The sequence below is a fragment of the Oncorhynchus masou genome, chromosome 2 (assembly GCF_036934945.1).
Source record: "Oncorhynchus masou masou isolate Uvic2021 chromosome 2, UVic_Omas_1.1, whole genome shotgun sequence".
Taxonomy (NCBI): domain Eukaryota; kingdom Metazoa; phylum Chordata; class Actinopteri; order Salmoniformes; family Salmonidae; genus Oncorhynchus; species Oncorhynchus masou.
Genome location: NC_088213.1, coordinates 48,119,300 through 48,142,456, shown reverse-complemented (window position 1 = coordinate 48,142,456; position 23,157 = coordinate 48,119,300). Strand labels below are relative to the sequence as shown.

Genomic DNA, 23,157 nt, shown 5'->3' with positions numbered 1-23,157 from the left:
CAGGGCGTGAGTTGGGGTGGGCATTCTATGTTTTGTATTTCTGTGTTTGGCCTGGTATGGTTCCCAATCAGAGGTTGTCTCTGATTGAGAACCATACTTAGGTAGCCTGTGTGTGTGGGTAGTTGTTTCCTGTTTTGTCACCTGATAGGACTGTTTCGTTTTTTCGCTGTTTCACCTTTGTTATTTTGTGTTCAGATTAATAAAGTTAACATGGACATGTGCCATGCTCCATTTTGGTCCGATCCTTCATATTCCTCATCAGACGAGGACGAGAATCGTTACAGTAGGTAGAGTTCGAAAAGTTAATATGTTTAATATGAAACCCTCATATTAAACACCAATGGTATCCACAAAGTTAGTTGATGGTTTATATTTAGGATAATGTTTTACAGCTTTGTCATTCTATTTATTATTGTTTTTAAGTCATCTTATTTAATAATGTAATATATTTTGTGATGAGGCCACACAGGGGGCCAGAGATAATTACGTTGTTGATCACGCGCTCCATAGCCGATGTGAGCAAGACCTTTTAAACAGGTCAACATTCACAAGGCTGTGGGGCCAGACAGATTATCAGGACGTGTACTCAGAGCATGCGCGGACCAACTGGCTAGTGTCTTCACGGACATTTTCAAATTCTCGCTGACCGAGTCTGTAATGCCAACATGTTTCAAGCAGACCACCATTGCCCCTGTGCCCATGAAAGCGATGCTAACCTGCCTAAATGACTACCGCCCCATAGCACTCACGTCGGTAACCATGAAGTGCTTTGAAAGGCTGGTCATGGCTCATGTCAACACCATCATCCCAAAGACCCTAGAACCACTTCAATTTGCATAACGTTCCAACAGATTTCGATCGCACTCCACACTGCCCTTTCCCACCTGGTCAAAAGGAACACCTATGTGAGAATGCTGTTCATTGACTACAGCTCAGCGTTCAACACCATAGTGCCCTCAAAGCTCATTCCTAAACTAAGGACCCTGGGACTAAACACCTCCTTCTGCAACTGGATCCTGGATTTCATTGACGGTCCGCCCCCAGGTGGTAAGGGTAGGTAACAACACATCCACCACGCTGATCCTCAACATGGGGGCCCCTTAGGGTTGCGTGCTTCATCCTCTCCTGTACTCCCTGTTCACCCATGACTGCGTGGCCAAGTACAACTACAAAACCGTCATTAAGTTTGCTGACACGACGGTGGTGGGCCTGATCACCGGCAATGATGAGAAAGCCTATAGGGAGGTAGTCAGAGACCTAGCAGCGTGGTGCCAGGACAACAACCTCTCCCTCAAATTGAGCAAGACTAATGAGCTGATCGTGGACTACAGGAAAAAGGAGGGCCGACCACGCTCCCATTGACATTGATGGGGCTGTAGTGGAGCAGTTCAAGAGTTTCAAGTTCCTTGCTGTCCACATCACCAACAAACTTTCATGCTCCAAACACACCAAGAAAGTTGTGAAGAGGGCATAACAATGCCTTTTCCCCCTCAGGAGACTGAAAAGATTTGGCTTGGGTCCCCAGATCCTCAAAGTTGAGAGCATCCTCACCGGTTGCATCACTGCCTGGTATGGCAACTGCTCGGCATCTGATCGTAAGGCGCTACAGATGGTACTGCGTACAGCCCAGTGCATCACGGGAGGCCAAGCGTCCTGCCATCCAGAACCTATACACGAGGCAGTGTCAGAGGAAGCCCCAAAACATTGTGAAAGACTCCAGTCACCCAAGTCATAGACTGTTCTCTCTGCTCCCACACGGCAAGCGGTACCAGAGCACCAAGGTCCAACAGGCTCCTTAACAGCTTCCACCCCCAAGCCATAGGACTGCTGAACAATTAATCAAATGGCCACCCAGACTATTTACATTGGAATGCCCCCCCTTTTGTTTTTACACTGCTGCTTTTCACTGTTTATTATCTATGCATAGTCACTTTATCCTTACCTACATGTACAAATTACCTCGACTAACCTGTACCCCCGGACATTGACTTGGTACCCCCTGTATATAGCCTCGTTATTGTTATTTGTTAATTTGGTAAATACTTTCAACTCTATTTCTTGAACTGCATTGTTTGTTGAGGGCTTGCTAGTAAGCATTTCACGGTAACGTCTACAGCTGTTGTATTCGGCTCATGTGACAAATAACATTTGATTTGAATTACAGACAACTGTGATAATCTGAAGTACCCAAAACAGCCACTAAATGTCCTTTGATAGATTACATAAAATCCTTAAAAGATACCAACATTCTGGTAGTTTTCTGGTAAACTTAGAACATTTACAGTAATATACTCTACCCTTTTGCAACCTTAGGCATGGCCGTTCCTCTCTGCCACTACTACCTGATTTGGTCCTTGAGTTGCATGACATCTGACCTCATTTCCCGTCCACTGCAGGTGTCTCACCTTCAGGAGTTGGTGAAGGAAGGGGAGCAAAACCTTGGCTCTGCACACAGCCACATCTCCAGTCTGAAGGACACCCAGGAGAAACTATGCATTGAACTGGACACCACCAGAGCCAGAGTAAGAGAGACCAGCAACCTGCTCACTGATCTGCAGGTAAGACTTTTGAGAAGATGTGCTTTATGCTCAGATCTAGGATCAGCTTGCCTCACCAAGTCCTCACGCACTATTTTGTGCATACCATCAAATTATATTACAAAATGTCTTACTTAATTTACTTCCAGTTAATTTAATTCCTAAATCAACCCTAGTACACTGAAAATAAAAACTCTTAAACACTCTTATTCTCTGCTCTAAAAAAAATGTAATAATTGAAATACAGAAATCTTGGCAAGATCTCAAATATGTCACTACTGTATATGTAAAATGATTAAGGGAATACCAGATACATGCACAGATATTCCTATATACAGTACCAGTCAAAGGTTTGGACACACCTACTCATTCCTGGATTTTTCTTTATTTTTACTATTCTTTACATTGTAGAATAATAGTGAAGACATCACAACTATGAAATAACACATACAGTATGTAATCATGTAGTAACCACAAAAGTGTTAAACAAATCAAAATCTATTTTATATTTGAGATTCTTCAATTTAACCACCCTTTGCCTTGATGACAGCTTTGCACACTCTTGGCATTCTCTCAAACAGCTTCATGAGGTAGTCACCTGGAATGAATTTCAATTACCAGGTGTTACTTGTTAAAATTTAAATTCTGGAATTAATTTCCTCCTTAATGCGTTTGAACCAATCAGTTGTGTTGTGACAAGGTAAGAGGGGTATACAGAAGATAGCCATATTTGGTAATAGGCCAAGTCCATATTATGGCAACAGCAGCACAAATATGCAAAGAGAAACGACAGTCCATCATTATTTTAAGACATGAAGGTTAGTCAATCCGGAAAATTGCAGTTGCATATAACAATCAAGCGCAATGATGTAATTGGCTCTCATGAGGACCGCCACTGGAAAGAGTTACCTCTGCTGCAGAGGATAAGTTCATTAGAGTTCCCAGCCTCATAAATTGCATCCCAAATAAATGCTTCACAGAGTTCAAGTAACAGACACATCTCAACATCAACTGTTTAGAGGAGACTACGTGAATCAGGCCTTCATTGTGGAATTGCTGCAAACAAACCACTACTAAAGCACACCAATAAGAAGAAGATACTTGCTTGGGCCAAGAAACTCAAGAAATCTGTCCTTTGGTCAGATGAGTCCAAATTTGAGATTTTTGGTTACAACCTCTGTGTCTTTGTGAGACGCAGAGTAGGTGGCCGGATGATCTCTGCATGTGTGGTTCCCACCATGAAGCATGGAGAAGGAGGTGTGATGATGTGGAGGTGCTTTGCTGGTGACACTGTCAGTGATTTATTTAGAATTCAAGGCACACATAACCAGCATTGCTACCACAGCATTCTTCAGCAATAACCCATCCCATCTGGTTTGCGCTGTCGTATCTTTGGCTATGCCGGATTAAGTGATATGACATGCTATTCTATAAAATCCTTTCTCCATACTTAATATTACCTGATTGAGCTTATCATGTAAATGTAATTAACTAGAGAGTCGGGGCACCACAAAATAATATTTATAGAGCTGTTATCTTCCGAATAAACTCTTAAAGACCTAGTAATATTTTACATCAATAGCAGTCAATATTAATCGTCACCTTAATTCAGTCTCATCTGAAAGTTGTAAATTCTTGGTTATCTTCACGAACCCTGGCTAACAAGTTGAATCAGCAATACAAAATTGGGTTTAATTATTTATTTACTAAATACCTAACTAATCACACAGAATTACATATACACAGAATGAATTATACCTTGATTACAAATTACGTCATAAAGGAAAATGTTCCTGTTGGGCGGAACAGATATGACAGCTGGTTGCACAAAAGAAAGGGGTTTGAGTGAAAGAGTGGGAAGACTGAGGGGAGAAGCTGTGCTATCGTAAATACAGTATCTTATGCATTCTAAATTACCGCCCATTTGGAAAAGGAAAATGCAATAAATATTTACTCTGAGCTGCGCTTCGGTAGATTGGTGGTAGATGGAAGGCCGTGTTGCCAAACCAAGTCCTTAATTGTGTGTATGTGTAATTCTGTGTGATTAGTTAGGTATTTAGTAAATAAATAATTAAACCCAATTTTGTATTGCTGATTCAACTTGTTAGCCAGGGTTCGTGAAGATAACCAAGAATTTACAACTTTCAGATGAGACTGAATTAAGGTGACGATTAATATTGACTGCTATTGATGTAAAATATTACTAGGTCTTTAAGAGTTTATTCGGAATATTACAGCTCTATAAATATTATTTTGTGGTGCCCGACTCTCTAGTTAATTACATTTACATGATTAGCTCAATCAGGTGATATTAATTGTGGAGAAATTATTTTATAGAATAGCATGTCATATCACACGGCATAGCCAAAGACACGACAGTGGTAGACGGGATACTCTGTATGTTCTTTCCTAGCCCACGTTTGCAGCTGCTGTTGCTAACTCAACGGCTAGGAGGTATCACTTCTGTAGTGAATAAGAGTTCAAAGTTCATACCATTCTCAAAAGCTCACTCTGAGGTTGGCTTAGTTCTGTAGTTGACATGTTAGTCCTTTTAACGCAGAGGCTGCAGACCTCACATACTTGGAACAGGAGGTTACATTTTCATCAAGGCTTTATATAGTGGAGCGAGAAGGGTATGTTTGAAAAGTTTTATAACCCAGGTCTCTTCACAGGGGCGGGCCACTGATTGAGCAGAACCCTAACCTTATGAAAACCCAAATCTCTCATTTGGAAGCTAAAATTACATGTAATCTCTTGACCAATAATTTTATATTCAAAAATTTAAATTGAACAACAATTCCATGTGACTCCGATAACTACAGTGTGCAGACTTCCCACTGTTGAGTTTATGTCATCATATCATTGATAAGAATGTCCCAGATGACAACCAAACTGACATCATATTCATTAAGTACCACCGCATATGTTCAATTGGTCGGATTACCAGAATATAGTTCATTTTCCCCCCCACCTTCTGATGTTCCCAGAATCTCTATGTTAACCAAGGGGTTTTCAAATTTCACATCAGTAGGGTAGAGAGAGGAAAAGGGGGGGAAGAGGTATTTATGACGGTCATAAACCTATCCCCAGGCCAACGTCATGACAGTCCCCCCATGTTGGGTTCAATCTTGCAATTAACCTGCATGTTGCAAACCAACATAAAAATGACCGTGGGTTGTCCTGGTTGTTGACCATCGTTGTGGTCCCCATTTGGTGGTCGACCCGGGTAGGGTGTCTGCAAATGAAGAAGTTCGCTCCATGGCTCGACAGCAGAGGTCCAGATTGGGATCGCCGTTGCAGTCCCCCCTCTGGTGGTCGACCCAGGTAGGGTGTCTGCAAATTAAGAAGTCCGCTCCATGGCTGAGCAGCGGATGTCCGGATTGGGATCGCCGTTCCGGACCCCAGACTAGAAGATCTGGGCAGTAACTTAGGAAGATGTTAACAATGCACACACACTCATGAAATATATCATTACATTTCCTCCCAAATGAGCTGCGTTGTGCCACTAACTGATGGTTGTATGGGGAAGTTGTTTATGGCTCTATCACTTTCTACGTGACGAAGAAAATGAAACAAAATGAATGAAAGCATAAACAAAACAAAATATAATTATCTCCCCTTAATCATCTAATTGGACTGTATTCCATCTACGTCCATGGTTTTGGCAAAATGACCCTATCATGGCATTGTCTAATGTCATATCTAGGGCTCTCCTAATTTGCGGAGTGTTGCTTAGGGTACTATCCTAAATTGATAACTATATGATACGTCTACAGCTATAAGGCACTAGTTTTGGGCAGTCTACAGGGATGACCTATGGACTTCTGAGAAGAAAACGGGTGAGTTCTGTAGCTGTAGAGTTAAAGGACTCAATATAATTGTTCAACTTTAGTAAGGCTGGTATTTTGCTCGGACCCTTAAGTGATCCTAGCATAAATCCTAATTGGATGTTCCGTTGTGCATGTGTGTTTCTGCTTACGCAAGCGCACATGTCAAGGGAAGGATACCAAGTATCCTGGCAGATTACAACTTGTTCAGATTGAGTCTGAAGTAGTCAGGTAATTTTCAGGTCAATGCATGGAGGTCAGTCAGAAATGGTGTTGAGGGAGTCTGTAGTGGTTTTACTACCAGTCACTGTCTTCCACTATTGTAGTGGTGGTAGGTATGAAGAAGTCTACTTCATAGCTATGTTATCCACGGAGAAGCTAACCTCATGACGAAAGTACTCTAAGTATTAGACCAGTCGTACGTGGTGTGTTCATGGTTCATGACTTCTAATAACTTTTCTCCTGGACGGAGTGCAATGAAGATTCCCTTCCCCGTGTTGCACTCTGAGTGACTCCTATGTCGCTATTATCAAAAGCAATTTAACTTGTGAGGTTACTAATCCTCTTACTGAGTGTTGCTGGACTGACTGTCGTATTGGTACTGGTACTCAAGGAGTCCAGTTGTCCTACCGAATTATTTTGAAATGTTATCCTACCGGAATACATGATTAGAGCATTTTACTAGTTGTCTTGTAGTGGATACTACACATGGCAAGGAATGATTCTTGTTACCATTTATTTTGGAGGTGGACAAGTCCACTGGACTTCCTTTACGACCAGTGTGGTACACCTCAGTACTATCTTAGATGTGTTCTAAGATAATCCCTGTCTAGGGGCCTGTCTGCTCCTCACTGTTCTTAAAGGCGAGTTTACAACTAGATTTGATTTATGCTCTGGCGGCCTTGTACGGTGTTGTCCGTAGTCTCGACCCCCCACCGGCCTCGATAAGACTCATCATGGGTCTGGGCTACTATTCCCCCCCTTTGTGTCTCGGGACCCCCCCACCAGCGGGTGGTGTTGGTATCTGAGGTGCAAACGAAAAGTTCAGACCCTATGTACGAGTTGTCAGTGACCGCGTTATGAGAGTGGGTGTAACCTTTCAACCAAATCTCCTGGTGTTTGTGCTTCAACACCCTCAGTGGCAGTCAAGGTCTATCAGTCACCTCTGCGTGTGGCAAACTCTTCAGTACCTGCAAACTGAGACGAGGATATCTGTCTGTGATATTGCAAAGTGGGAGTCATCGGGTCAGTTGCTGGACTGACGCTTTTAGTATCATTGTAAGGGTTGACAGTCCCCCACAAAGCGGAAGGTGCATCATCGGAAGCAGAGTATACTCTGCGCATCAATGTTTTTTTTTGCTGAGACGGCCACAGTGCATGCAGAAGTGTGCGAAGGGCAAGAGAAGTTCATCTCAACTACCGTATTGCATGACTGCAAGGAGGAGGGAAGTTGCTCATTCACAGAGACAGCTGGCTGGAAATCATGACAAGAATGGACAATCAGATTGGCTGATGGAATGTGTCGAGATATCGTAATATCTCCTTAGATCGGATTCTGCCCCAAGAGGTTTCTAAATGTCTTTTTCCAAAGGGGTGCTTTTGACAGATACCCCTTGTGAATGACTGCATTGCAGTTAGTGTTAGGGGAAGACAGTGTGGTCGGTGGAGAAGGCACTGTAGCCTGTGACCATACCTGGTTGGTTTTCCAATCCATCAATGGGAGTTACCGATCCATCAAGTCTGCTCCAAGTAGCAGGGGTACAGTTTCGAGGCTGGTAACATACACAGGGTGAACGAGCAAGACTTCCTGGAAGTGTAGTTTCAGCATGACTCTCAATGTGAGAGGCGAGGTAGTCTGAGTGACCCCTCGAAGTATAGTGTCGCATCGTTCCACTTCTAACCAACGTTTAGTTGGCTTCAAAGCCCTTTCTAGATCATCAAACAATGTTTGAGAGATGAGTGATATTGTCGCACCCGAATCAATTAGCGCATGACAAGTTAAGCAGTCCTCCAGTATGGTCGTTTCGATTTGTGTTTAGTGGACATATTCCCCACAAAGTGGAGTGGTCGTTCGCAACGACTGGATGTGTCAATTGGTGGAAGGTGGAAGCAGATCGACTTTTCCGATATGAGTGGGCTTGGCTTTGACTAAGCGTTTGCCCTCCGTTTTTCTTCGCAACCTTTGTATCAGAGTCTATAGACAAAGCCCGTGGGCTTGTTTCTTGATCAAGCGGTCCCTGGATAGGGTCTCGAGTGAGAGCGCGAGAGATTTGAATTTTAACATCCTTACTATGGGTGTTAATTCCTGCGGACCTGGTGTCCGGTAATTCCCCGTCTAGTCCTTGTGACTTATCTTTTACCCTTTGCTCAAATGTTTCTCGTTTTAGTTCTTAATGTAGTGGAGCTTCTGGAGAACATTGGTCTACGTTTTGATCATCCTTCAACCCTTTGTTACCTTGTGCTCTGACACTTTTTGTGGGTTGGGTGCAGGAACGTAGTGAACAGGTCGATTGTAGCAGTAGTCGTTTTGATGGCGAAGTACTTTACAGTTATTTTGACCGCTGAGGTTATTGGAATCATGGTTTCGTGGTAGAAACTGTTGTTGTGCGTCATCTCTTAACGCTCCAATACCTGATAATGCACCCTCAAATGCCTCAAAAGCTGTGCTTGCAAGCTCTCTGAGTTGTAAGATAGTCAAGCCAACGTGGGCGGCAGGGCCCAAGTAGGTAATGAAGGTAGGATACATGTTTGACAGGAACATTTGTTTAAATGGTAACGTGTCTATTCGACGTGTCTATTGTCACGTGTCTATTCGACGTTCGCTTCAACAGGTAAACCCTGTCAGAACCCGTAGCGTTCGGGTAGCCATCCAATGCGTCCTCTATGTCAGCTAGGAACGTCTCAGACCCCCAGGCGCTCCATAAATGCCCTCCAGACTTTAGACGTGAATTGGGGACCCCAATCCGGAACTATATCCTCAGGTAGTAGTGCCGGAATACGTGAATAGGGCCTCCGAGGTCTCTAGGGCCGTAGGGAGACCGGTCAAAGGAAGGAGACGGCAGGACTTATAAAACCGATCCACGACTAGGATCATGGTGTTACCCCGCGAGGGTAAAAGACCATCAAGAAATCCACAGAGGTGCGTCCACGGTCGTTGTGGAACGGGAAGGGGTTGTAATTTCCCTCTGGGCAGGTGTCTAGGTGCCTTGCACTGTGCGCACACTGAACAGGAGGACACATAAACCCTCACGTCCTTGGCTAACGTGGGCCACCAGTACTTCCCAGCAAGACAGCGCACTGTCCGACCGATGCCAGGATGACCAGAGGAGGGTGAAGTGTGGGCCCAACAGATCAAACGATCGCGGACATCGAACGGAACATACTTACGCCCAACCGGACACTGGGTAGGATTGGGATCTGAACGTGATGCCGCATCCACCTCCCACACCACTGGTGCCACCAGGCAAGAAGCTGGAATAATGGGAGCGGGATCTGCGTACCACTCCTCTGAGCACAGCCCCTATCCCTGCCACGGATGTGTCCACCTCAACTATCAACGCTAATGGAGGGATCAGGATGAGCCAGCACAGGAGCCGAGGTAAACAAAGCCTTCAGGTGACCAAAAGCCCTGTCCGCCCCAGCTGACCACTGCAGTCGCACCGGTCCCCCTTTAAGCAGTGAGGTAATGGGAGCCGCTACCTGACCAAAACCCCGAATAAACCTCCGGTAGTAGTTGGCAAACCCTAAAAACCGCTGCACCTCCTTTACCATGGTTGGAGTCGGCCAATTACGCACGGCTGAAATGCGGTCATTCTCCATCTCTACCCCTGACGCGGAAAAGCGGTACCCTAGGAAGGAGATGGACTGTTGGAAGAACAGGCATTTCTCAGCCTTGACATACAGGTCATGTTCTAACAGTCGACCAAGAACCCTGCGTACCAGGGACACATGGTATATAGATGACATTCTAATATACACCACTACACCCTGCCCGTGCAGGTCCCTGAAAATCTCATCTATAAAGGATTGGAAGACTGATGGAGCATTCATTAACACGTACGGCATGACGAGGTACTCCTAATGCCCAGAAGTGGTGCTAAATGCTGTCTTCCACTCATCTCCCGCCCGGATACGCACCAGGTTGTAAGTGCTCCTGAGGTCCAATTTTGTGAAGAAACGCACCCCGTGTAGTGACTCGGTCATACTGGCTATGAGCGGTAGCGGGTTACTGTATTTTACCGTGATCTTATTTAAACTTCGATAATCAATACACGGGCGCAAACCTCCATCCTTCTTCACAAAAAAGAAACTCGAGGAGACAGGTCAGATGGAAGGCCGAATGTATCCCTGTCCCAGAGATTCTGTGACATATGTCTCCATAGCTGCTGTCTCCTCCTGTGACAGAGAATACACGTGACTCCTGGGAAGTGCAGCTTCTACCAACAGATCTATCGCACAATCCCACTGTCGATGGGGTGGTAATTGAGCCAAATCGGCATATTCGGGGGGAATGTGCATGGTGGAGACCTGGTTTGAACTTTCCCCCGTAGTGGCATCTAAGGAAACACCTACACACCTCCCCGAGCACTGACGGGACCATCCCTTGAGAGCCTTCTGTTGCCACGAAATAGTGGGATCATGCGAAGCCAACCAGGGAATCCCCAACACAACAGGGAACGCAGGAGAGTCGATTAGGAAGAGACTAATTAGCTCCCTATGACTCTCCAGTGTTATCATAGTGAGGGGAGCTGTGACCTCCCTAATTAGCCCCGACCCCAAAAGACGACTGTCTGAGGCATGTATATGGAAGGGAACATCAACAGACACAATAGGGATCCCTAATCTCATAGCAAAGGAACGTTCGATAAAGTTCCCAGCTGCACCTGAATCTGCAATTACTTAGATTGCAAATTACTTTCAAACGCAGTTCCTCGACGAGCAGAATGTTTTTATTTCCTGCTTTTGTCAATATTTGCTCAGCTCTCTCCACCTGTCCCCTCATGTTAGCCATGTCTGGCACGTGCTTCAGCTGTGCACTTGGTGCTATTGGACCGATGCAACATTTTTATGGTGGGGAGAACCGTCACAACGCCTGTGTTTGATGGGTGATTTTGGAGAGCGTTCACAATTTCGCTAATGGCATAATTAGGGTTGGTATCGCTGCTGAGGTGAGAGATCAATCCTTTTATGTGTAGAGGTTCACTAATTAGCAGAGGAGTGGTGACCACCTTTGATAGCTTGCACTTTATTAGAAAAATTTAGAAGAAGAATTTTCCTTTTTTTTTCAAAGTTTGGGTTTGGAATTCATTGGAAGCTGCAAAGACAAGTATAATCTATTTATAGATGTTGATGAACCATCAGTACCGTACCAGTAATGTGGAAGTTGGACGTGAATGAATTTGCATAAGCAAATTGAATGAATTAATCAATGCCAATGATTAATCCTACCTGGGTAGGCTATCTGGGTTTTACATTTTAATTAACCTGAGATGTTGCTTCATCCAGGTTAATATGAGAAGTTTAAAATGGTCTCATTTGATTGGAAGAACATTAAGGTATGTTCAAAATTTTTACTTATTAAATAGAATGAGACGATAATCCTTACAATCTCCATTGATTGGATATCATAAGTGTAAACAGCAGATCAAATGTTGGGAACATTCAACACTGTGGTACACTTCTCCCTAAGGCCGATGCCACATCCCGCTGGGGCGGGACTTCTGTCAGTACTGGATTACTGAATGGTTTTGCAAAAAACTAATTTTATTGATTGATCAATGTAATGATAAATCAGACCTGTATAGGCTATTTGGGAATTAAACTTTAATTAACCTGAGAAGTTGCTTCATCTAGGTTAGTTTGGAAAAAGTTTACAATGTCTTATTTAGAAAACTCCTCAATTTGGATATTATTGAAAAGATCTATTTGAATGTAAGTCTGGCAATTTAATTTATTATTTCTCTTTGAATAAGACATTGATATCCATCTGGATATCATAAGTAATGACTGTGACCTGAATAATTCTTCATGAAAGAATATGCTAGGGCACACTTCAGCGGTCAGATGATTGCACACGCTGAAATCAAACGGAAGTACTCGGGCGGGACTTCTGTTCCGCAAGGTGAAGGAATTTCAACGTGGCACAAGAAAACAAAATTGCGATTTTTCCCTTTGTTAGCTTTAGCATCACGTGCAAGCTAACCCTACTTTGTGCCTGAAAATGCAGCACATAGGATTCCTTTGGTAAGGGGAAGGTTTTACTTATAACGTATTATGTTCAAACCCTTTTATGTGTTTTTTGTCGATGTTGTAACTGGAACACGCGACAAACGAAATGCACCGTGGTCTACTCGCGATGAAATGCGAGTGTATATATATATATATATATATATATATATATATATATATATATATATATATATATATATATATATATATATATATATATATATATATATATCTATATCTCTATCTATCTATATCTATCTATCACTGGTCAAGCTTATATCTCCTGAATTTCAATCGGCTGGCTCTTTGTCCTCGCTGGAGAAATGAATAATGACAGAGCCTACCTGCGTCTGAAACGCAGGAGGCAGAAATAGCCCTGCGTTTGGCCAAACACTCTATTTCTCAGATTTCTATAATTAGCTTTGTCAGCCCTCATACAGAAATGTATTCGCTTAAGTTACCCACTGACTACATCAGAGAACAACATGGAGGCGGGGAATCCTCAACACACACACACACACAATAATGCTTATCTCTATCACTCCAAAAATTTGTACAATAAACTTGGTATATTATGTAATCTGTTTTTCAATTTTATACAGGCTGAATCAAAATGAAAGCCTCATTCTATTTTAGATACGGGAGCACCAATTATGTTTATGTTCAGACCGTTTTCACATCATAGACTATGTTAAATTCTTAGATTACGGAGTATACTCTTGGCTAACAAGTTGAATCAGCAATACAAAATTGGGTTTAATTATTTATTTACTAAATATCTAACTAATCACACAGAATTACACATACACAGAATGAATTATTCCTTGATTACAAATTACGTCATAAAAGAAAACGTCACTCTTGGGCAGAACAGATGTGACAGCTGGTTACACAAAAGAAAAGGGGCTGGTTTTGCGGGAAGACTGAGAGACAAAGGGAGAAGCTGTGCTATCGTAAATACAGTATCTTATTCATTCTAAATTATCACCCATTTGGAAAAGGAAAATGCAATAAATATTTACTCTGAGCTGCGCTTCGGTAGGTTGGTGGTAGATGGAATGCCGCGTTGCCAAACCGAGTCCTTTGTCCTTTGAAGAATGTCTCTGGTGGTCAATTGAATACGTTGTAGTAACGTCGTTGTGTGGTAGACAGGATACTCTGTCTGTTCTATCCTAGCCCGCGTTTGCAGCTGCTGTTGCTAACTCAACGGCTTAGAGGTATCACTTCTGTAGTGAATAAGAGTTCAAAGTTCATACCGTTCGCAACCAAAGCTCACGCTGAGGTTGGCTTAGTTCTGTAGTTGACATGTTAGTCCTTTTAACACAGAGGCTGCAGGCCTCACGTACTTGGAACAGGAGGTTACATTTTTGTCAAGGCTTTATATAGTGGAGCGAGAAGGGTGTGTTTGAAAAGTTTTATAACCCATGTCTCTACACAGGGGTGGGCCACTGATTGAGCAGAGCCCTAACCTTATGAAAACCCAAATCTCTCATTTGGAAGCTAAAATTACATGTAATCTCTTGACCAATAATTTTAGATTCAAAAATTTCAATTGAACAACAATTCCATGTGTCTCCGATAACTACAATGTGCAGACTTCCCACTGTAGAGTTTATGTCATCCTATCATTGATGAGAATGTCCCAGATGACAACCAAACTGACATCATATTCATTAAGTACCACCGCATATGTTCAATTGGTCGGATTACCAGAATATAGTTCATTTTCCCCCCACCTTCTGATGTTCCCAGAATCTCTATGTTAACCAAGGGGTTTTCAAATTTCACATCAGTCGGGTAGAGAGAGGAAAGAGGGGGGAAGAGGTATTTATGACTGTCATAAACCTACCCCCAGGCCAACGTCATGGCAGTGCTTATTCCCACTATCAAGTGTTTTTCAACAGGACAATGACGAAATACACCTCCATGCTGTTTAAGGGCTATTTGTATATGAAATGGATGGCTGTATAAAGATATTTTACTGCAAAAGTGGTTACATTTATAGATATTGTGACACGCACCCTAAACTCAAAAAGTACAGAATAATGCCTGGTTGGAAGGGGGATGGACAAAAATGTGGAATACAAGTAGTCAGTCGTCTGCCCTACATACACAAACAAACAGCATTAGGAAATCTTAATGCATCTTGGAAATATAGAACTGGTAACCTCTAGCGACGAGCAATCCCGTATCCGGGAGCGTAATCATAGCCTCAAGCACATTACCATAACGCAACGTTTCCTACTCATGAAAATCGCAAATGAAATTAAATAAATATATTCAAACACAAGCTTAGCCTTTTGTTAACAAAACTGTCATCTCAGATTTTCAAAATATGCTTTTCAACCAAAGCTACACAAGCATTTGTGTAAGAGTATTGATAGCCTAGCATAGCATTAAGCCTAGCATTCAGCAGGCAACATTTTCACAAAAACAAGAAAAGCATTCAAATAAAATCATTTACCATTGAAGAACTTCGGATGATTTCAATGACGAGACTCTCAGTTAGATAGAAAATGTTCATTTTTCCCAAAAAGATTATTTGTGTTGGCGAAATAGCTCCGTTTTGTTCATCACGTTTGGCTAAGAAAGAGACCGGGAAATGCAGTCACTACAACGCTGAACTTTTTTCCAAATTAGCTCCATAATATCGACAGAAACATGGCAAACGTCGTTTAGAATCAATCCTCAAGGTGTTTTGCACATATCTATTCGATAATATATCAGTCGTGACAGTTGGTTTCTCATCAGAAGCGAACGGAAAAATACTGCAGCTGGAGATTATGCAATAATTGCAACGGAGGACACCAAGCGACCACCTGGTAGATGTAGTCTCTTATGGTCAATCTTCCAATGATATGCCTACAAATACGTCACAATGCTGTTGACACCTTGGGGAAGCAACAGAAATCTTAAGATCATTCGTGGCCCATTCACAGCCATATAAGGAGTCATTGGCATGAGGCTGTTTCAAAAAATGCGGCACTTCCTGATTGGATTTTTATCTGGGTTTCGCCTGTAAACATCAGTTCTGTGGCACTCACAGACAATATCTTTGCAGTTTTGGAAACGTCAGAGTGTTTTCTTTCCAAAGCTGTCTATTATATGCATGGTCGAGCATCTTTTCGTGACAAAATATCTTGTTTAAAACGGGAACGTTTTTTCATCCAGAAATTGAAATGGCGCCCCCTATATCCAAGAAGTTAACACAGATATACCATAGGCGGAAATGTCAACTATTAATATTTATGATGAATGTAAGCTTTACTTTCTGGTAGCTGATTTAAAACCTCTAGTGACTCCCCATCCCGCATGAGGGAGCGTAATCATCGACTGACACTAATTAGCATAACGCAACAGACATAAATATTACTAAAAAATATTCCTATTCATGAAAATCACATGTGATTTTCAAAATATGCTTTACAGCCAAAGCTGGACAAGCATTTGTTTAAGTTTATCGATAGCCTAGCATAGCATTTTGTACAGCTAGCAGCAGATAACTTGGTCACGGAAGTCAGACAAGCAATCAAATTAAATCGTTTACCTTTGATGAGCTTCGGATGTTTTCACTCACGAGACTCCCAGTTAGATAGCCAATGTTCCTTTTTTCCAAAAATAATATTTTTGTAGACGAAATAGATCCGTTTGTTCTTCACGTTTGGCTGAGAAATCGCGCGGAAATTGCAGTCACGAAAACGCTGGAAAATATTCCAAATTAACTCCATAATATCGACAGAAACATGGCAAACGTTGTTTATAATCAATCCTCTAGTTGTTTTTCAAATATCTATTCGATAATATATCCACCGGGACAATTGGTTTTTCAGTAGGACCGATTGAAATAATGGCTACCTCCTTTATTTTATGCGAGAATCACTCTGAGAGCATCAGGTGACCACTTGCGCAATGTAGTCGCTTACGGCTATTCTTCAACATAAATGCGTAAAACTACGTCACAATGCTGTAGACACCTTGGGGAATACGGAGAAAAAGTAATCTGGTTGATAGCCCATTCACTGCTCAATAGGGACGCATTGGAACGCAGCCCTTTCAAAACATGAGGCACTTCCTGATTGGATTTTTCTCAGGCTTTCGCCTACAAATCAGTTCTGTTATACTCACAGACAATATTTTTACAGTTTTGGAAACTTTTGAGTGTTTTCTATCCTAAGCTGTCAATTATATGCATATTCTAGCATCTTGTCCTGACAAAATATCCCGTTTACAACGGGAATGTTATTTTTCCAAAAATGAAAATACTGCCCCTACTCACAAAAGGTTAATAGACAACTTTCCAAGTCAAATTCTGCCTGACAAAATACATATAGTTCCACATGTTTTTGTGTGTGTTATGCCTAGCATAATCTGCTCTGAGGAAAACAAGTGGATTCAGACATTGGAATTTGATTTGAGGTCCAAGGATCCTTTGATGGATTTTTTATTTTTAGATGCTACTCTTGAAATTAAGTCGGGAGCCACCACAGATGATCTTTGGAGCCACCATCGATTTTTGTCTCAAATCTAATATGGTATCCAGATCCCGTATGGCCGCCATAATACCATTTGATGGCGGTTAAATAATGTGTAAATATGTATAAATGAGGCATTTTTTCAGGATTGTGTTCAACTCTCATGACAGAGGTCAAACATTTTCTGTAAGTCTTCACAAGGTTTTCACACACTGTTGCTGGTATTTTGGCCCATTCCTCCATGCATATCTCCTCTAGAGCAGTGATGTTTTGGGGCTGTTGCTGGGCAACACAGACTTTCAACTCCCTCCAAAGATTTTCTATGGGGTTAAGATCTGGAGACTGACTAGTCCACTCCAGGATCTTGAAATGATTCTTACGAAGCCACTCCTTCATTGCCCGGGCAGTGTGTTTGGGATCATTGTCATGCTGAAAGACCCAGCCACGTTTCATCTTCAATGCCCTTGCTGATGGAAGGAGGTTTTCACTCAAAATCTCACGATACATGGCCCCATTCATTCTTTCCTTTACACGGATCAGTCGTCCTGGTCCCTTTGCAGAAAAACCAAAGCATGATGTTTTCACCCCCAAGCTTCACAGTAGGTATGGTGTTCTTTGGATGCAACTCAGCATTCTTTGTCCTCCAAACACGACGAGTTGAGTTTTTACCAAAAAGTTATATTTTGGTTTCATCTGACCATATGATATTCTCCCAATCTTTGTTTGGATCATCCAAATGCTCTCTAGCAAACTTCAGACAGGCCTGGGCATGTACTGGCAGGGGGACACGTCTGGCGGCGTAGTGTGTTACTGATGGTAGGCTTTGTTATTTTGGTCCCAGCTCTCTGCAGGTCATTCACTAGGTCCCCCCATGTGGATCTGTGATTTTTGCTCACCGTTCTTGTGATCATTTTGACCCCACGGGGTGAGATCTTGCGTGGAGCCCCAGATCAAGGGAGATTATCAGTGGTCTTGTATGTCTTCCATTTCCTAATAATTGCTCCCACAGTTGATTTGTTCAAACCAAGCTGCTTACCTATTGCAGAGTCTTCCCAGCCTGGTGCATGTCTACAATTTTGTTTCTGGTGTCCTTTGACAGCTCTTTGGTCTTGGCCATAGTGGAGTTTGGAGTGTGACTGTTTGAGGTTGTTGACATGTTCTGGACAGCTGAAGTGTACCTCGGCTTGTAATTTTCATCGTATCATCTTTTTAAGTTGGAGAACTTGCACAATTGGTGGCTGACTAAATACCTTTTTGCCTCACTGTATTTCGGACTACGAGTGGCACTGCCATGCCTCTGTTTTTGAATACGTGAAGCCAAGTAGCTTTTCAATGTTTGTTAATATTTACAGTCCATTTGGAAAATATTCAGACCCCTTCATTTTTTCAAAATGTTAAGTTTTTCCTCAATCTACACACAAAACCCCATAATGACAAAGCAAAAACAGATTTTTAGACATTTTTGCTAAGTTATTGATTCACCTTTGGCAGCGATTACAGCCTTGCTTCTTCTTGGTTATGACGCTACAAGCTTGGCACACCTGTATTTGGAGAGTTTGTCCTATTCTGCTCTGCAGATCCTCTCAAGCTCTTTCAGGTTGTATGGAGAGCATCACTGCACAGCTATTTTCAGGACTCTCCAGAGATGTCCGGGCTCTGATTGGGCCAATCAAGTACATTAAGAGACTTGTCCCGAATCCACTCCTGCATTGTTTTGGTTGTGTGCTCATGGTTATTGTCCTGTTAGAAGGAAAACTTTCGCCCCAGTCTGAGGTCCTGAATGTTCTGGAGCAGGTTTTCATCAAGGATCTCTCTGTGCTTTGCTCCGTTCATCTTTCCCTCGATGCTGACTAGTCTCCCAGTCCCTGCCGCTGAAAAACATCCCACAGCATGATGCTGCCACCACCATGCTTCACTGTAGGGATGGTATCAAAAATCTAACAATATCGTATTCGTCACATGCGGTTAAATGCTTACTTACGAGCCCCTGACCAACAATGCAGTTTAAAAAAATACAGATAAGAATAAGAAATAAAAGTAGCAATTAATTAAAGAGCAGCAGAAAATAACTATAGCGAGACTATATGCAGGGGGTACTGGTACAGAGTCGATGTGTGGGGGCACTGGTTAGTTGTGGTAATATGTACATGTAGGTAGAGTTATTAAAGTGACTATGCATAGATGATAACAATAGAGAGTAGCAGTGGTGTAAAAGAGGGGGGAGGGCAATGCAAATATTCTGGGTAGCCATTTGATTAGATGTTCAGGAGTAGAAGCTGTTTAGAAGCCAGGTGATGAATTGTGACTGGTTTCCTCTAGACGTGACGCTTGGCATTCAAGCCAAAGAGTTCTATCTTGGTTTCATCAGACCAGATAATCTTGTTTCCCATGGTCTGAGAGTCCTTTAGGTGCCTTTAGGAAAACTCCAAGCAGGCTGTCATGTGCCTTCTACTAAAGAGAGGGTTTCGTCTGGCCACTCTACCATAAAGGCCTGATTGGTGGACTGCTGCAGAGATGGTTTTCCTTCTGGAAGGTTCTCCCATCTCCACAGATGAACAGTGAAGTGGCGACCCCGGGATGCTGAAGAGGCAGAGTTGCAAAGAAAAATCCATATCTCAGACTGGCCAATAAAAATAAAAGATTAAGATGGGCAAAAGAACACAGACACTGGACAGAGGAACTCTGCCTAGAAGGCCAGCATCCCGGAGTTGCCTCTTCACTGTTGACGTTGAGACTGGTGTTTTGCAGGTACTATTTAATGAAGCTCCCAGTTGAGGACTTGTGAGGTGTCTGTTTATCAAACTGGACACTAATGTACTTGTCCTCTTGTTCAGTTGGGCACCGGGGCCTCCCACTCCTCTTTCTATACTGGTTAGAGCCAGTTTGCGCAGTTCTGTGAATGGAGTAGTACACAGCGTTGTACGAGATCTTCAGTTTATTGGCAATTTCTCGCATGGAGAATAGCCTTCATTTCTCAGAACAAGAATAGACTGACGAGTTTCATTAGAAACGTCTTTGTTGCTGGCCATTTTGAGCCTGTAACAAACCCACAAAGGCTGATGCTCAAGATTTTTTAAATTTGTTTTATTTCACCTTTATTTAACCAGGTAGGCCAGCTGAGAACATTTACAACTGCGACCTGGCCAAAAATAAGACACAAACAACAACACAGAGTTAATAACACGAACAACAACACAGAGTTACACATGGAATAAACAAACGTACACAATAGAAAAAAGTCTATATACAATGTATGCAAATGGCGTGAGGTGGTAAGGTCAGTACAGGTGCACGAGGTCAGTAAAGGTGCATCAAAGCTGGGACCAAGAGACTGAAAAACAGCTTCTATCTCAAGGCCATCAGACTGTTAAACAGCCACCACTAATATTGAGTGGCTGCTGCCAACACACTGACTCAACTCCAGCCACTTTAATAATGGGAATTGATGGGAAATGATGTAAAATATATCACTAGCCACTTTAAACAATGCTACCTAATATAATGTTTACATACCCTACATTATTCATCTCATATGCATATGTATATACTGTGCTCTATATCATCTACTGCATCTTTATGTAATACATGTATCACTAGCCACTTTAACTATGCCACTTTGTTTACATACTCATCTCATATGTATATACTGTACTCGATACCATCTTCTGTATCTTGCCTATGCCGCTTTGTACCATCACTCATTCATTTATCTTTATGTACATATTCTTTATCCCCCTACACTTGTGTGTATAAGACAGTAGTTTTGGAATTGTTAGTTAGATTACTTGTTGGTTATTACTGCATTGTCGGAACTAGAAGCAGAAGCATTTCGCTACACTCGCATTAACATCTGCTAACCATGTGTATGTGACAAATAACATTTGATTTGATTTGATAAGGCAATAAATAGGCCATAGTAGCGAAGTAATTACAATTTAGCAAATTAACACTGGAGTGATAGGTGTGCAGATGATGATGTGCAAGTAGAAACACTGGTGTGCAAAAGAACAAAAAACAAAATAAAAACAATATGGGGATGAGGTAAGTAGATTGGATGGGCTATTTACAGCTGCAGCAATCTGTAAGCTGCTCAGATAGCTGATGTTTAAAGTTAGTGAGGGAGATATAAGTCTCCAACTTCAGCGATTTTTGCAATTCGTTCCAGTCATTGGCAGCAGAAAACTGGAAGAAAAGGCGGCCAAAAGAGGTGTTGACTTTGGGGATGACCATGAGATATACCTGCTGGAGCACGTGCTACGGGTGGGTGTTGTTATCGTGACCAGTGAGCTGAGATAAGACGGAGCTTTACCTATCAAAGACTCATAGATGACCTGGAGCCAGTGGGTCTGGCGACGAATATGTAGCGAGGGCCAGCCGACGAGAGCATACAGGTCGCAGTGGTTGGTGGTATATGGGGCTTTGGTGACAAAACGGATGGCACTGCGATAGACTTCATCCACTTTGCTGAGTAGAGTGTTGGAGGCTTTTTGTAAATAGGTACATTTAAATATTTCTGTATTTAATTTCCAATAAATTCTCCAAACATTTAAAAAAACATGTTTTCACTTTGTCATTATGGGGTATTGTGTGTAGATGGGTGACATCTGAGAAGAAAAATCTGTTTAATCAATTATGAATCCAGGATGTAACATAACAAAATGTGGAATAAGTCAAGGGGTATGAATACTTTGTGAATGCACTGTCAGTCTGTAATGTTTATGTTAATGTTTAAATGTATGTCAAAGATTTAAGTATTTTAGTCTTTTATGTCTTTTTGCTGCGTGGTACCCCAGGAAGACTAGCTGTCGCCATCGGCGATAAAATAAAAATCATACATTCAGACTGGGATTCAGGATGGCATTGACATTAGAGAGCTGCAATTCCTATCACATGTGAAGGTCCACTAAGTCGATGGAATTTCTTGTCAATGAGTGTCAGGTTGTGTTGGTTCATTATAGTGAACAGCTGCCTTATGTTCTTGTGACTCTTTCAGGAAACTAGGCATATGTTGCGGGTCACTCCTTCACATTTGAATGTGAACTTTTTAAAATGTTTTATCAAAATGCGTTTTTTGGCAGAAATGACTTCTGGAACAATGTGAACTTTCATGTGCCTTAATAATAAACTTGTATGCCATCTGTAAATACGAATAAAATGGTTCAATTACGAGCCTAGTTGGTTTAGCCACATAAAAATACACCAACTTTCCCACGATAATGAGTAGGCGGGACATGCCAAGAGATGAGTTTGGATTGGTCTGCCATATAGCATGCTTCTGTCTATTAGAGCTGGTCAGCATGTGTAGGTAATCCTGTCTAACTCAACTTTTATATACATCAAGGGTAACCATGGCATCCGTGACAGGCGTCCACCCATGATGTATAAGGGTAAGAGAGTCTAGCTAGCTACATTTTCAGATATTACACATTTCTAATTTTGACAGTCGTTTTCATTTCGAGTTAACATGGTTTTTTTTTATTTTACCTTTATTTAACCAGGCAAGTCAGTTAAGAACAAATTCTTATTTTCAATGACGGCCTGGGAACAGTGGGTTAACTGCCTGTTCAGGGGCAGAACAACAGATTTGTACCTTGTCAGCTCGGGGGGTTTGAACTCGCAACCTTCCGGTTACTGGTCCAACACTCTAACCACTAGGCTACCCTGTACTGTAAGCTAGCTAGCTAACGTTAGCTGGCTGGCTCACTAGCTAAAATTACGTGTATGATCTTATTATTCGTATCTCAGAGCCATTTGCTTTGCTCTTTATTGAACCTGGTTGGTTAGCTACCTGCAGAGTTTTGCAGGGTAGTAACGTCATGAGTTGAGATTATGGTTCAATTGTTTACCTAGCTGGCTACATGTCTTAACAAAAGACTACTATGCAAGTAACCATGTCAATAGAATGTCCCTGCAACAACTGTCGATAGACGTAGCTGGTAAATTTGCTCTGGCTGTCTCCTCTGATTTCAGCGCACTCTCGTCTGAGTGTGCCACAGTGCTGAATAACTGACAAATTTGTTTTCCTTAGAGCCGATTTAGATTACAATAGCCAAAACATAAAATTTTTGTTTAACTATATTTCTGTCAGGCAGG

The 23,157-nt window shown here is 42.1% G+C and overlaps 1 protein-coding gene across 3 annotated transcripts in view; it reads left to right on the top strand.

The window, feature by feature from the left end:
- The window catches only part of fam184aa (family with sequence similarity 184 member Aa), an 85,667-nt gene that overhangs the window by 23,515 nt on the left and 38,995 nt on the right, over nt 1-23,157 (top strand). For all 3 annotated transcript variants that reach the window (XM_064925608.1, XM_064925600.1, XM_064925589.1), the window contains exon 7: nt 2,397-2,558. In XM_064925608.1, the coding sequence (XP_064781680.1) occupies nt 2,397-2,558 (162 nt within the window). The remainder of the gene's footprint in view (nt 1-2,396; nt 2,559-23,157) is intronic.